The sequence below is a fragment of the Nelumbo nucifera genome, chromosome 1 (genome assembly GCF_055504915.1).
Source record: "Nelumbo nucifera cultivar China Antique chromosome 1, China Antique-T2T, whole genome shotgun sequence".
Classification (NCBI taxonomy): Eukaryota; Viridiplantae; Streptophyta; class Magnoliopsida; order Proteales; family Nelumbonaceae; genus Nelumbo; species Nelumbo nucifera.
Window position 1 is genome coordinate 4920897 of NC_142649.1, and position 15999 is coordinate 4936895.

Sequence of the window (15999 nt, forward strand, 5' to 3'; positions counted from 1 at the left end):
CCAAACATAGAGAGAAACCACTCCCAAATTGAAATGGATAAGGGATACAAGATTAATAAATGATTGCAGGTCTCACCCTCAGCTTGACTATCCCTTTTTAAGACCACTCTCTCAAGACTTTGGAGAAGAGATGAAACATTACTTATTTGACTCATGGAGGCCTCTTCTAAAACCCAAGCCCCACTCAAGACCAGACATTGAGTTGTTTAATGTGCATTTAGATTTTTGTTTACATAACAGTTTTGTGTTAATGAATCTTGAAGTAGCATGTTTGCATGGGAGGTACTTTAGCCCAATGATTGATATGCTTCTATACACTTGAGTTCAGTTTAGCTTCACTGTTCATATGGATATCAGCTCCTTAACATCAGAGCTTGAATTTAGTCACTAAATTCATGCAAGGCATTGCATAATTTCCCATATGTATTTTATACTAGGAGTTATGAAATTATTTAGAGAATGGATTGTTCCTGTTTTCCAATTATTCAATTAATGGACAAGATGTTTCGTATACTTGTTTACATGAATTAACAACTGGTACTTATCTTAGGTCCGTGACATGCTTTATGTGGCTTCTACTAGTGGGCGTTTGACAGCCATATCGGTAAAGGTGTGGAACTCTTAAGTTTTGTCACCTGCTAACATTCTCATATAAATTGAGGACTATAACTGTCTCTATGAAATCTTTCTGGTCTCATGTTATTTGTTTAGCATGCTTTCTTATGTTGTAGTTCCTAGTTTACTTGTGTGCTGTTGCTTCAAAATTCATTTACTATCTACCTTGGTCATTTTAGTTGCTTTACTTGAGACATTTTTAGGTTTCTATTTTCCTTTTTTGTCTGCATATATCCTAGACATAGCTTTCCTCTATAATCCACCTGCTCTACCTTTAAGGTTTAAACATGTATTGATGATTTACTTTTTTTTTCCTATCACAAAAAGTTAGTTGTTAGTTGACCAAGATGAACAGGCGCATTGCTTTCTTAAATATCTTAGTTTTGATTAGTCCAAACTTGTGAACAACGTACGGGAGGAAACTTAAGCTTTCACAAACAAAAGAGAATACACTACTATCATTGTTTTTGATGATCTTAATATGCACCGTTTCAAACAGTATTGACCAAAGACATTTCTAAGGGGAAATTGTCATACAACTGATGCTATTTCAATGGCTGGAACTGTTTGTTTCCTTATACTTTTGGTCCCAAACAGGGACCATGAACACCATATGGAGAGAATATAGTTGAATTCAATTTCACAAAGTTTCACCAAGTAATATATTATTTTAATGCAGGCTCTACCATTCAGTACCATGTGGCTGAAGGAGTTGGGGACTCCAGTTTTTGGTTCTCTTTCTGTCAGTTGTCGCAGTGGCAATGGTGCACAAACATCTCAGTTGAAGATTACTTCAGTCATTCTTTATGATTTTCAGATGATATTGTTGTAACTCCTGCATTATATGCATGTGTATATATAGGCTGTGGATAGACACACATATCATGGATGTTGAATAATGTATACCAATATTTACTTTGACTTTGCAGTGATATGTTGCTTGGTTGATGGACATGTAATTTCATTGAACTCAAGTGGGTCCGTCATCTGGAAGGTATTTATGAACATGTTATCATTGTATGCTAAATCCTATGTTTGGCTTATTTTTAGTTCTGATATAAAATTGGGATTTTATGTGTGTATGTGTGTTTTGTGGGGGGGGAGTTGAGGTTTCTAATATACCCCTACTTAAAAAATCAAGATGCCCCTATTAAAATGATAAAAATTAATACATTTTTGTAGGAAAGTGTTAAAGAAATCATTATACAACATAATGTACTCAGTCAACAATTGAGCTTTTATTATTTTGGCTAGTGCTTATTGGGGGTAGCATATAGATTCTTTATCCACATACTTTCAGCCACTCCATGAGCCATTGCTCGATATTCAGCTTCAGCACTGGATCTAGCCACCACACTTTGCTTTTTACTTCTCCAGGTAACTAGGTTTCCTCCTATAAAGGTGCAGTAGCCACTAGTAGACTTTCTGTCATTTAGAGATCCAGCCCAATCTGCATCAGTATACACTTCAACTTTCAAATGCCTGTGTCTTTGAAACAACAAGCCAGCACCTGGAAACCTTTTAAGATATCGGAGGATTCTTTCCGTTGCTTCAAGATGAGTGGACATAGGTGCATGCATAAACTGGCTAAGGACACCAACAACATAAGCAATGTCTGGGCGGGTCATAGAAAGATATAACAATCTCCCTATAAGTCTCTGAAACTGTTTCACATCCTTGATAGGTTCACCTTGGCTGTCACCTAATTTATGGTTAGGATCAATGGGAGAGTCAACTGGCTTCACTCCCATTTTTCCAGTATCCTGGAGTAAATCTAGGACATACTTCCTTTGGGAAATGAAGATACCCTTTTTTGAGTAGGCAACTTCAATTCCAAGGAAGTATCTTGGAGGCCCTAGATCCTTTACTTCAAACTGTGTGGCAAGAAAACTCTTCAACCTCTGGATTTCATCCTTCCAGTCACTAGTGACAATTATATCATCAACATATACTATCAAAGCAGCAATTTTACCTTCTCTTTTCACAAACAGTGTGTGATCAGATTGACATTGCTTGTATCCTTTCTGCTGAACCGCAACATGGAATCTGCTGAACCAGGCTCTTGGTGATTGTTTCAGCCCGTATAAAGACTTCTTCAACTTGCACACCTTCTGTTCATTGCCTTGAGCCTGAAAACCAGGGGGTTGTATCATGTAAACTTCCTCTTCAAGGTCACCATTCAAGAATGCATTCTTGATATCAAGCTGATGTAGATCCCAGTCAAGGTTAGCAGCAAGAGAGACTAGAACTCTAATGGAGTTCATCTTGGCAACAGGAGCAAAAGTCTCTGCATAATCAACTCCGTACACTTGTGTAAATCCCTTTGCCACTAAACGAGCTTTATACCTCTCCACCATGCCATCAGCCCTATGTTTGACGGTGAACACCCATTTACATCCAACTGGATCCTTTCCCTTAGGAAGATCTACAAGTTCCCATGTGCCATTTTTATGAAGGGCATTAATTTCTTCCTTCATGGCATCTGTCCATTCAGGTACTGAAAGAACTTCTACCACATTCTTAGGGATAGGGACACTGTCAATGGAAGTAAGAAATGCACGAAAAGAGGGTGAAATGTTTTCATAGGAAACAAAGTTGGAAATGGGGTGTTTAGTGGTGCACGATCTAACACCCTTCCTGTGAGCAATAGGAATGTCAAGGTCATTACCAATAGAGGTATCAATTGCAATGGGGTCAGGGACATCATTGGGAACCAAGGTACCTGGGTGAGTATGATCCGCCCCCGAGGAGTTTGATGGCACTGGAGGTACAGTTTCTAGATTCTCCATAGCTCTTGAATTTGGTTGGCCTTTGTGATGACGGAAGAAGACACAAAAAGGTAGAGGATCAGGAAGATGAGGGAGCTGAACCAGTTTCTCTTCATTCCTACACTCCCCCTAAGGAGAAATAGGGAAAAAATGCTCATTCTCAAAGAAAGAGACATCCATGGAAATATAGAATTTCCGAGAAACTGGATCAAAACAACGGTATCCCTTCTGAGTGAAGGAGTAACCCTAGGAATATGCAAGGAATAGCACGAGAATCCAATTTCCCACGAGTGGGAGACAGATTTTGGACAAAGCACCAACAACCAAATACGCGAGGAGGAATGGGAAGTAGGGGGCCTTAGGGAAGAGAAGCTGATGTGGGGCTTTGCACTCTAACCAACAAGAGGGCATACGGTTAATGAGGTAGGTAGAACGAAGGACAGCCTCAAGCCAAAAACGTTTGGGGACATTCATATGGAGTAGTAAACCCCGAGCCACTTCAAGGAGATGTCGGTTCTTTTGTTCAGCAACACCATTTTGTTGTGGTGTTCGGGCACAAGAGTTACGGTGAAGTGAACCACGTGAAACAAAGAATTCTGTGAGATCACTATGAAAATACTCTTTCGCATTATCTGACTGAAAAATTTGGATTTCAGTTTGAAATTGAGTGAAGACCATCCGCTGAAAATCTTGGATAATTTTTGGTACTTCCTCCTTGGTTCGCATGGGATATACCCAAGTATATCTAGAATAATCATCAATGATGGTAATAAAATACTTGTAACCACTCTCAGATGGTAAAGTAACAGGGCCCCACACATCAGAATGAACAATGTGAAAAGGAAATTCAGATTTACTATTTTTTGGAAGAAAATGAGTTCTACAATGTTTACTCAATTGACACGTTTGACAAGAGAAATCTGAAACGGACACTGACTTAAACAGATCTGGAAACACCACTTTCAAAGACTCAAAAGATAAATGACCAAGGCGACAATGTCATAAATAAACTTGACTCTTACAGGACTGACTCTTAGACTCTGTAACATGAAGACCAGCCTTATTCTCCAGCATGTAAAGTCCAACCATACGTCCTCTACCAATCGTCCTCCCCGAGGCCAGATCCTGGATCACACAGTAAGAAGGGAAAAAGGTCACTGAGCAGTTTAAGGAATTAGTAACACTACTAACAGAGAACAAATTAATGGGAGATTTTGGAACATGTAAAACATCAGAGAAGGTAAGGCCAAGGGGAAGAGAGACGGTTCCTTGACCAGCTATGGAAGCATATGATCCATCAGCTAGTCTCACCTTGTCTCTTCCAGAAAGAAGGTGATAGGTTTGAAAGTAAGAGGACGCACCAGTCATGTGTTTTGATGCTCCAGAATCAATGATCCATGGAGAGTCAAGGGTATGAGAAGCAACATGGAAAGTTGTGGCAGAGTTACCTGATGTAGACGCAAATGAGGTTGAGGGAGGAGCATCCATCTGACGAATTGCTCTACCATAGAGCTCTAAATGGTCACGGAAGGAATTCATAATATCCTCCCTTGGGTCAGATCCAGATGAATGTGTCTAAGTCACAGTATGGATTGGGGGCTGATTCTCACGAGTAGCCATGTTGGCCATAGTGTGTTTTTTTGTACCTTGCTGTCTTGACTTTTTATTCATATATGAACTTTGCTTCTTATTCAGATCTTGAGCCCATTTCGTCTTTCCATGAAGATCCCAGCATGTATCTCGGGTGTGTCGGGGCTTCTGGCAATGAGTACACCACAATTTATCTTTGTCATCCATTTTTTTCTGAAGATCTCCTTTCTTGGAAGAATTTCCCCCACTAGTAGTAACACTCCCTTTCGCTGCCAACACAACTGCATCTCCACCAGAATTGTTCATCAAATTCCTTTTGCTTTCTTCAGATTGTACAAGAGCATAAACTTCCTGAACTGATGGAAGATCCTTAGAACTGAGGATCTAGACTCTGATAGATTCATATGTAGGGTTCAAACCATGTAAGAAAGCAAACACTCTCTGCTGGGAGACGAGTTTTTTGTACAGTTTTGCATCTTCATCATACTTCCATCCCACACTCTGATAATGATCCAACTCCTTCCAGACAGAAGTCAAGTCAGAGTAATATACAAATAGACACTTCTCCCCCTGTTTACAAGTAGACGATTTTGCCTGTAGTTGGTAGATTTTTGCATAGTGTCGCAGTTCCGCATATGTTGTTTTTGCTTGTTCCCAGATCTCATTTGCCGTTTCAGCCCACATGAAATTCCTCCTTATTTGAGGTTGCATAGAGACTAAAAGCCAAGACATAACCATGCTGTTTTCCTGATTCCATCTATCATATTCAGCACTCCCAGAATGTGGTTCTTTTATTCTCCCATTAATATAACCTATCTTCCCCCTTGCAGTGATGTACAGCTTGATCCCTCTTGACCACTCTAAATAATTTAAACCATCAAGAGGGACAACAGCCATGGGAAAGGATAGGTCCACACCCCCACTCATTCCATTCAGCATTGAGGAAACACCGGATGTAGCAGAATCTTCACCACTCATGATTTCAGATTCAAAAAACAACACTCAAAAGAGGAACACAGCCTTAAAAAGTTGTTACAGAAGGTACCGGCCACTTCCAGACCTTCAGTCCACCATAAAAGCTGCTGTTGCAGCGCATAAACAAGGTCCTTACGACCTACAGTTTCACAGGGATCAAACGACCCCACAAAAAAGCAAAAGAAAGAGGTGCAGCTCACCTCACATCCAATTGGCAGACCTAGTACAGGTCCAGCGCAGGCACACGACCAGAAAAGAGAAGAGAGAGAAAAAAAAAAAGTTACTTCAGTCGAACATCAGTACAGCCGAACAGCAGATGATAACAGAGTCTATCACCCTCGAAACAAAGTCTGTCACCCTCAAAAACAATGACTTCTACATGCTGGGAATCTGGTGCGAAGAAGAGGAAAAGACAGATTGCACGACTTCTCCCTCCAGACCTGGTTGTCCTGCTCTGATACCATGTTGTACAGGAAGAAGAGAGGAAGGGAGAGAAGAGAGGAGAGACGAGAGGACTGAGAGCCCAAAAAGATACTGCAGGCGGCGCAGTATGTTATATTTATACTAGGGCGACAACAACTAAACATAAAGAGAAGTAAAAGTACAATAGTACCCCTGCGGTACTATACATATAAAAAATAACATCTGTTAACACTAACCATCAGCAATAGCAGAATTCTTCTGATGAGAATTCTGGTTTTATGTCCTTAGATTAAGAGTAGTTGAGAACATGAATTTAGAGACTGAAACAACTTTTCCAGCCCAGCTTCCTATTACAGTTCATGTCAAAGGCATTGCCCACCAGTCCATTTCATCTACACAAGGAAGACATGTTAGCAGTGAAGTCAGGGCCATGCATGTGTTATGTGGATCCTTATGTTACTATAAATATCTCATAATAAGCAAGTACGACAAACCTGGTTATTTTCCATTCTCTCTTAACTTCTCTTCTTAGGAGGTTAGGTCTCCCTTGAAGAGACCTCTGCGGTGGGTCATATCCCATCAAAATCTGAGAAGACATGCTTTGACCTTAAGTCCTTCAATAGATTCCATTTTGCTTTGGCTCATAAGTCCTTCAATAGACATGCTTTGGCTCATAAGTCCTTCAATAGATTCCATTTTGCTAACATTGACAGGAATCTCTTGCTGATCTTGCAATCATCCCCTGTTGCTGATTGGATCTGTCCTCTGTCTCCAAGACCCCTCAACACCTATATTTTGTGCTTTAGTGGCAGCCTAAGAACTTCTCGACAGCACCCTCTGGGTGCTAGTATTGGGGATGTCATTTTAGGTCCAGAAGGTTCTCTATTTTTGCCCTTTAGTGGTCCTTTAAAGCAACTGATTTCCCTGAGGCCAAGTTAAAAGCTCTTTTGAAGGGTCCGCAAATAGCAAAGTCCTTGAATGCTAATCCTATTTCAGTAGAAGGTGATTCTACAACTGTCATGGGCTCAATTTATTCTTTTTGGGTTGAACCTTGGAGATTCTCTCACCTTCTTCATAAAATAGCTGATATCACTGCCACTTCACGTTGCAGGTTCAGATGGATTCCAAGAAACCCTAATCAGATTGCAGACATTTTGGCTAAATCGGGGTTGGGAAGGGATACATTGTATAGTGGTAACAGATTACCTCTTGATTGACTGGGCTTTTTCTTTTTGTTGCTAACCCCTCTTGTACATCTCATGTATAGGTCCCCCCCCCCCCTGGTTAACTGAAAGTTTCCTTTTTCTCAAGAAAAAAAAAAAGAAGAAGAAAACCAATGGAGTTTCCAGGAGAAGAGAAGCTCGAAGGGAAAAAAGTTTTAGTGAGTGAAATTCAAGGGTTTGTAAAAGAACCAACAATTGAGGTAGAAGCTTGACAAGAAATTTTGTGTGGTCCTGATAAAGATGATCATAATGCCCATACTGCGAGGGAGGCAGCTTCTTCGTTCAAACAGAATTGTGAATCTGATCAAGGGGTTTTCAATCTCGCAAGAGGTAGGCCAAATTTTCAGGAGGAAGGAGAACTTGAGATTAAAACAAGGCAAGGTGTGAAAGGAACAGCAGCAGTCTTTGGTTCAAATCTATATACAAGAAACTATCGTTATAGACTTTTTCAGGGGAATGGTGACATTGGTAACATTTCAGATGAGGAAAAGGATGATAGTGAGAAGGGTACTTGCAAAGATGAGGATGATTAAAGTTACTGTGAGTTGGAAAACAAAGAAGTTGAAGCTTGTGAGTCAAGTACTCAAGTGAACGAATGAGGTTGAGGTGCAAATGGATAAAACTTACATTATTGGAAGATCAATTGATTTACAAGTGGTCGGTACAGAAGGTGAAAATGAGCAAGTTATTGGGGTTGGGCTTCATGGGAGGAGATGAGTTTGCTTGGTAAACCTTAAGAAATCTAGAAGAGAAGTTTCCAATGCCCTTGAATAAGTCAAGGTGGTTTGACTTCTTTTGAAAATGCAGGTTTAGCTAAAAAGAGGATGAAAAGCCTGCATCTATCCATATTTTTGAGAAGAATGCAGTTCTAGAATTAGAAATAATCAACGCCAAACCAAAAGGTAAGCAGATTTTTAACAAGAATCCTAATGCTGTGAAAATATAATCATCCACCCACTGTTTCTCATATCGAGGCAGCAGAGTGTCTTTTATGTTAGTAGAAGAAAACTTCAAGCATTCACATTTTTATTTAAGAATGAGCATCTCTGGAATAGAGCATATACATTTGTGGTTGGGCAGCTTATATTTATGAGAGGAGGTCTATTTCTGGATATTGTACATTTGTGGTTGGAGGCCTAGTCTCAAGATCAAGTAAAAGAAATTGGTAGTTTGTAGATCAAGTGTATATGCAAGCATAGACTCACGGCTCACGGTCTCTCTAAATTGCTTTGTCTGATGAATCTTTTGGGAGAATTGATGATTATTGTTAATAGATTTTCTAAGAATGTATTGCAATAATCAAGCAGCCAGTTGGTGGATAGACATTTCATTTGGGAGAAGGTCTTCAATGGTGAATTGAGCCTATTGTTTGCATGTTTAAGTCATCAGTTAATAGATACATTCGTCAAGAGTGTTGCATGGCTACAGTTTAAATATATTCTTAGCAAGTTGGGCATGATCAATATCCATGCTCAGATTGAGGAATGTAGAGAATAATAATAGTTTGCTTCTGTTTTATTTAGATGGGTAGTTATTTCTTTCATTGGTCTTCTTTCCTAAGGGGACCCACATGAACATTATCTATGCTAAATAATTATGGCTAGAACCAGTGATTAAGGAAGGAAAACTAGTTAACAAAGAGTTGTTCACTATTTTATACCACTAATTGTCAGATCATGAATTGCCCAATTGACCTCTATTTTCCTCGGCTTCTTTGTACCTATTTAGCCCCTGTTTGATTTCACTTCTAAAAAGTACTTCTTTTAAGAGTTGGGACCACACATTAAGTGGTTATTAAGTGCTTTTATGTGTTTGTTAAAAAAGTGAGGAAGAAGTACTTTTTGTTAAAAGTACTTAAAAAAGTGACCTGAAGTTGGCTTTTTTTCAGCACTTCTTGGAGAAGTACTTCTTCCAATAGAATGGGACAAACCAGTCCCTAGTATTTTCTTTGAATACCCAAAATACCCCCGTGCGAGGGTTTTACCTCCCTCTCCTCTCATTCGAACATAGCAAACCAGGCAGCGGCGCACCCAGTTACAGGTCCATTGGCGACAATCAGCGGTGAGGAAAAATGGCCGGCTTACCTGTTGTTTTGCCATTTTCTACCATTTTGTGAAGTTTTTCTTCTCATTAAATCATTTTTCTTGGAGGAGAATCTGCAGTTTTAATGGAGGTTTGTGCTTTTGAGCTGAGGAACACATTGTCAGATTCATTTTGAGGCTTTGAAGGAACGGATCTATGTAATGATGCCCAAATCTGTCGCGCGCAAAAGCTCAGGTTGAGCCCGGCCGAGTTGCAGTTATATACTCATATATGTAATATCCGATAGAGAAGTTCAGGCATTTGTTTCCAATTTTTGCACACAACAGCTAATTTACATGGTCAAATAACGTTGTGAACTACTTAAATTTTCTCAAAAAACTCAAACAAGAAAAGATCTAAAAAACCCAAAAGCGAAAATTGCTTGAAGCTAAACTAATGCAAACGAATACATATAAAGAAGTTAAGATGAAAGTGAGAGGAGAAGATGAAGCGAACTAACCTCTGCAACAGGAGTGAACCATCTGAGACGGAATCTCGAGTTCAACTCTTTACCTTCCGACCTGGTATCAGTAATCCGAGTCAAGAAACCTGTCTCCAAGATGTTAAATTCCTTTGCAACAGCTTGCATCCACTCCTTGTCTCTCTCTTCTTCCAACAGACAAACCACGGCGGAGTTTCCTTTGAATGCTGAATCGGTAAACACGTCAACCTAGATGATAACTCCATGGATTTAGAAATGAAGTTAAACCATGCACTACAGAGAGAGAGAGAGAGAGAGATTACCACACAGTATCTTACTGGCTTTTTCACCATTTCTGAAGACAGGGGCTGAAGAGATGCACTGCAATTGTTTCTTTGTCTCACTCTCTCTTTTTGGTTGGGGATAGACAGAACTCCTAGCTTCCCAAGAAACTCCTCAAATATACACCGAGTTGCTTGTAGAAAATGATGGGGGTTCAGTTAGAGCTCAGAAGTTCAAGCTGCAAGACCTATGAAATCCATCTAAGCTGTTAGAATGTTAGAGTTATGTTCGGCTGATAAGTGTTCTTATTAGCTCATTCTTATGTTTAACTTATCTTGTAACTGGGCTTGTGTTAATGGGCCTAATCCTGTTTAATGATTTAAGCCATCTGGGTGTCCCATCACTAATCAGGGGCATCCCAGTAATTTCTTGTACCTTGTACTATATTCATCTATAAATAAAGAACTGGTCGACTGGCTAGTACAGTTCGACATTCTATTCTTTTCTGTCATTCTCTTTTCTTTCTTGCTACTTCGAGTATAGCACTTCAGATTACATGGTATCAGAGCATTAGCTCCTTCCTGGGTTCAGCAGGCGCACTCTCTTCTCTTGCTGTCTTTTCATCTTCTCTCTTCCTTTTCTGGGTTGTTGCAGTGAAGACCTAGGAGTGTAAGAGAGTAAAGCAAGTTCGAACCTAGGGTTTCTCTTGGTTGTAGGACTCAAGAGAAGTAAGACCCAGAAGTAGATGTCCTACTAGATTATCTCCAGCAAAGAGTAGCTATTGGGCTACTAAGAGAGGTCTGTATAGGACAGACCTAGTTGAGGACTGATTTCAGCAGTCCTAGCACTAGCCGAAAGAGGGAGAGATTCCTCTACAGTTGCAGCTTCGTGCTCCAGCAAGACTTGCGCAGAACAAGTGGTAAAGACTTAGCCTTCTCTACAGTTGCAGCTTCGTGCCCCAGCAAGACTTGGGCAGAACTGTGGTAACTTCAGTTACAGATTCTCTTCAGCACTGTGAACTGGTTCAGCTACAGCCCTGTACTTGCTACTTCGGCCAGTCCTAAACAGCACTGTGAACTGGTTCAGTTAGCAGCCCTGTACTTGCTACTTCGGTTATCAGTACTGAACTGGTTCAGTACCCGAACTGTGAACACTTCTACCAGCACGGTGAACACTGTAACCACTTCGGCCAGTCCTAAACAGAATCAACTACAGCACTGTGAACAACTCCTGGACTGAAGTCAAGATGTCCTCACTATCCGGTGAAGTTTCCTCTAGAGATAACAGACCTGTTACAAGGTCCTCAAACCTGGAAAACCCTAATCTGCACAGCTTGCAGATTACAAGTGTGCTGCTAGATGAGTATAACTTCAGAGAGTGGTCTGTCTCAGCAATGCTGTTCATTACCTCTCGTGACCTCACAGGTTATTTGGATGGAGACAAGAAACAACCAGAAATTGGCAGTCCTGAATACACCGTGTGGCGTAAGGAAAATGCCACAGTCATGTCTTGGTTGCTGGCCTCTATGACTCCTAGGGTGGCCAGAACTGTTCATCACTTCCCCACAGCTGCTAAAATTTGGGAGAAAGTATCTAAGACATATGGCCAGAAAAGGAACAATGCTAGAATTTACAGGCTGAACCAAGACATTGCAGCCCCAAGGCAAGGAGACATGTCCGTGGCAACCTACTTTGCAACATTGGAAGGCCTCTGGGAAGAGCTTGACCACCATTTGATTTTGGATTGGGAAAATGCTAATGATAAGGAGAGGCATGATAAGCAGATTGAGGAGGGCAGAGCCTTCAAGTTTCTGGCGGGTCTTGACCCTGTATATGAAGGTATAAGGTCACAGATTCTAGGGAGAGATGAATTACCTGAGCTTCACCATGTCTACTACCTGGTGAGGAATGAAGAAGTAAGGAGAAAGGAGATGCAAGTTGACTCCCAGACACAGTCAACAGAACAACCTGGAGAACATTCAGCCTTAGTCTCCACTAAGGGGAATAGATTTTCAGACAAGAAGTCCCTCAAGTGTACACATTGTGGTGGTGAGAAACACACAAAGGAGAAATGTTGGGTCCTGTACCCTCATCTGAAGCCAGCTGCTCTGAGAAAGGACAAAAGGCAACAGAAGGGCCACACAGCAAGTGGGAATCTTGCCACCAACAACAGTAGTGACAACTCACAGAGTATTCAGACAGTGTCATCTTCCACCGCAAAGCAGGCTGCCGACTCCTCTGGACCAAGTACTTTGGGCTTCACAGCTAGTGAGGTAGAGGTTCTCAGTCGGGCATTAGCCCGTCTGAAGAACAATTCTTTAGCTTCCACCTCTCTTGCCAAATCAGGTACAGCCTCTGCATTTAGTGCATCTAGTTCCATTAATTCTACCTCTTGGGTGATTGATTCTGGAGCCACTGACCATATGACACATATGTCCTCCTTATTCTCCACATATCATTTGTTGTCTGGCCAGGATAAGATGAAAGTAGCTGATGGGTCCCTCTCCACCATCTCTGGAAAGGGGGTGGTTGACCTAAGCAAGGATCTCTCTCTTAAATCAGTCCTACATGTTCCTAGTCTTACCTCAAATCTGTTGTCTGTTTCAAAGCTTACAAAAAACTTGAACTGCAGTATAACTTTCTTTCCTTCTCATTGTGTCTTCCAGGACAGATTGACGAGGAAAACGATTGGGAGTGGTCATGAGTATGGGGGCCTCTACTACTTTGATGAAGATGTCAGCTCAGCCATGCAAGCTTCTACTACTAGTCCGGAGAGTGTGGAGTCAATAGCTAGGCTGCACTTGTGGCATGCTAGGCTAGGTCATTTGTCTTTTTCTTCCTTAGCAATGTTGTTTCCCGAATTATGTAAGGGCATTTCGAGTCAGAGTTTAATTTGTGATGTGTGTCAAATGTCAAAACAATGTAGATCAATGTATCCAATTTCTAGTAATGAAATTCAAGCCCCTTTTGACTTGGTTCATTCTGATGTTTGGGGTCCTTCACCCATTGTTTCCATTGATGGCTTCTGTTACTTCATCAGTTTTATTGACCATTATTCTCGGTGCACTTGGATTTATCTGTTGAAAGGACGTGAAGAAGTTCCCCGGATAACTATGATGTTTTGCAAGATGGTTGAAACACAATTTGATAAAAAGATCAAGCAATTCCGTTCAGACAATGCAGCTGAATACTTTGAAAGATCCCTGAACTCATTCATGGAAGATGCAGGCATGTTACATCAATCATCGTGTGCTTACACCCCTCAGCAAAATGGGGTCGCTGAGCGCAAGAACAGACATCTATTGGAGACAGCTCGAGCCCTTCTTTTCCAGCACAATGTGCCCAAGCAATATTGGTCTCAAGCTGTTCTCACTGCATCATACCTGATAAATCGGATGCCATCTAAGGTACTGGGTATGAAGACCCCTTTCTCTGTTTTGTGTCCCACTCTTCCAGAATTTCCTCTTCCCCCGTGGGTTTTTGGTTGTACATGCTTCATACATGTGAAAGATCCAAAGAAGACCAAGCTGGATCCTAAGGCTACAAAGGGAGTATTTTTGGGGTACTCTCCTACGCAGAAGGGGTATAAGTGTTATGATCCTGTCTCCAAGAAAAAATATGTCACCAGGGATGTAGCCTTTTTTGAGTCTCAATCCTATTTCGGGTCTTCTCAGAATCCTCTTCAGGGGGAGAGTAGTGGGTTGGAAGAGGATTCTCATTCTCCCTTCTTTTTTGTTCCCATTTCAGCACCTTCCACTACTACTAGCTATAACATTCCGGGTCAACCTAGTGAGACTTCCACTGTGCCAGTTGCTTCTCCAGATTCGGCTGATACTTCTGAAGGTTCCAGTAAACAAGAGAAAGAGATACTTACATACAGTAGAAGGAAGAAGGCCCCTCAACCTCATGATTGCAACCAGTTGAACTCAGATCAATCTGTCTCTGCAATCCAAGGTAATTCTGATTCACTCAATTCAGATTTGGATCTTCCTATTGCTCTCCGTAAGCCTGTTCGTTCTTGTACCACTCGGCATCCCATAGCCGATTATGTTTTTTACTCACACTTATCCCCTGCCTATCATTCCTTTGTGTCTGCTCTTTCCTCTGTATGTGTCCCTTCCAGGTATTCAGAGGCGGCATCTGATCCAAGGTGGAAAGAAGCCATGAATGAGGAGATGAAAGCCCTAATGAAAGCAAGGACATGGGAATTGGTAGACCTGCCAGAAGGGAAAGGCACTGTTGGGTGCAAGTGGGTATTCACAGTAAAGCACAGGGAAGATGGGTCAGTTGAGAGGTACAAGGCCAGACTCGTGGCAAAGGGGTTTACACAAAAGGAAGGAATTGACTACAAGGAAACCTTTGCCCCAGTAGCAAAGCTCAACACAATCAGGGTTCTACTGTCACTAGCAGCAAAATTCTCTTGGGAACTTCATCAGCTGGATGTGAAGAATGCCTTCCTAAATGGTGATCTTCATGAAGAGGTGTTCATGAAGAAAGTAGGGTACACTCAGAGCAGTGCAGATCATACATTGTTTACAAGGAGACAGGATGACAAACTTACAGCACTCATTGTGTATGTGGATGATATGGTGATTACTGGAAATGATGTGAGAGAGATGAAGAGGCTGAAAGAGTTCTTAGCTTCAGAATTTGAGATCAAAGACCTGGGAAATCTGAGATACTTTCTTGGAATTGAAGTTGCTAGATCAAGAGAAGGAATCTACATATGTCAAAGAAAGTATGTGCTAGATCTCCTAGAGGAAACAGGCATGATGGGGTGCAGGCCAGCAGACACTCCAATAGAACCAAGCCATGGATTACAAGAATCAATGGGTGAGGAATACTGTGATAAGGAAAGGTACCAAAAATTGGTAGGAAAACTGATATACTTATCCCTTACCCAGCCAGACATTGCCTATGCAGTACATGTTGTCAGTCAATTCATGCACTCACCAAAGACCCCTCATATGAGAGCAGTGGAAAGAATCCTCAGATACTTGAAGACTTGCCCAGGGAAAGGAATTTTATTCAGAAAAAACAGCAGACTTGAAATTGAAGCCTACACTGATGCTGATTGGGCTGGGGCTGTTGGAGACAGAAAATCAACCTCAGGTTACTGTACATTCTTGGGAGGAAACCTAGTCACATGGCGCAATAAGAAGCAGAATGTTGTGGCTAGATCAAGTGCAGAAGCAGAATACCGAGCTATGGCACACGGGGTTGCTGAACTCTTATGGCTCAGGACTCTCCTTAATGAGCTTGGTATCAAGACAGATAGTCCTCTCAAGTTGTACTGTGATAATAAAGCTGCTATCAACATTGCCAACAATCCTGTGCAGCATGACAGGACAAAACATATTGAAATTGATCGACACTTTGTCAGAGAGAGAATTATTTCAGGAGAACTCTGTGTGCCTTATACTCCATCAGAGATGCAGATTGCAGATGTATTAACTAAAGGGCTGGCATCAACGAAGTTCAGGGACATACTTGGCAAGCTAAACATGATTGATATCTATGCTTAGCTTGAGGGGGAGTGTTAGAATGTTAGAGTTATGTTCGGCTGATAAGTGTTCTTATTAGCCCATTCTTATGTTTAACTTATCTTGTAACTGGGCTTG

General features: G+C 41.2%; 1 protein-coding gene across 4 annotated transcripts in view; it reads left to right on the forward strand.

Annotated features, from left to right (window-relative positions):
- The window catches only part of LOC104605230 (AMP-dependent synthetase and ligase family protein), a 150037-nt gene that overhangs the window by 114487 nt on the left and 19551 nt on the right, over positions 1–15999 (forward strand). For all 4 annotated transcript variants that reach the window (XM_010269905.3, XM_010269908.3, XM_088896241.1 and 1 more), the window contains 3 exons: positions 551–610; positions 1295–1379; positions 1545–1609. In XM_010269905.3, the coding sequence (XP_010268207.1) occupies positions 551–610; positions 1295–1379; positions 1545–1609 (210 nt within the window). The remainder of the gene's footprint in view (positions 1–550; positions 611–1294; positions 1380–1544; positions 1610–15999) is intronic.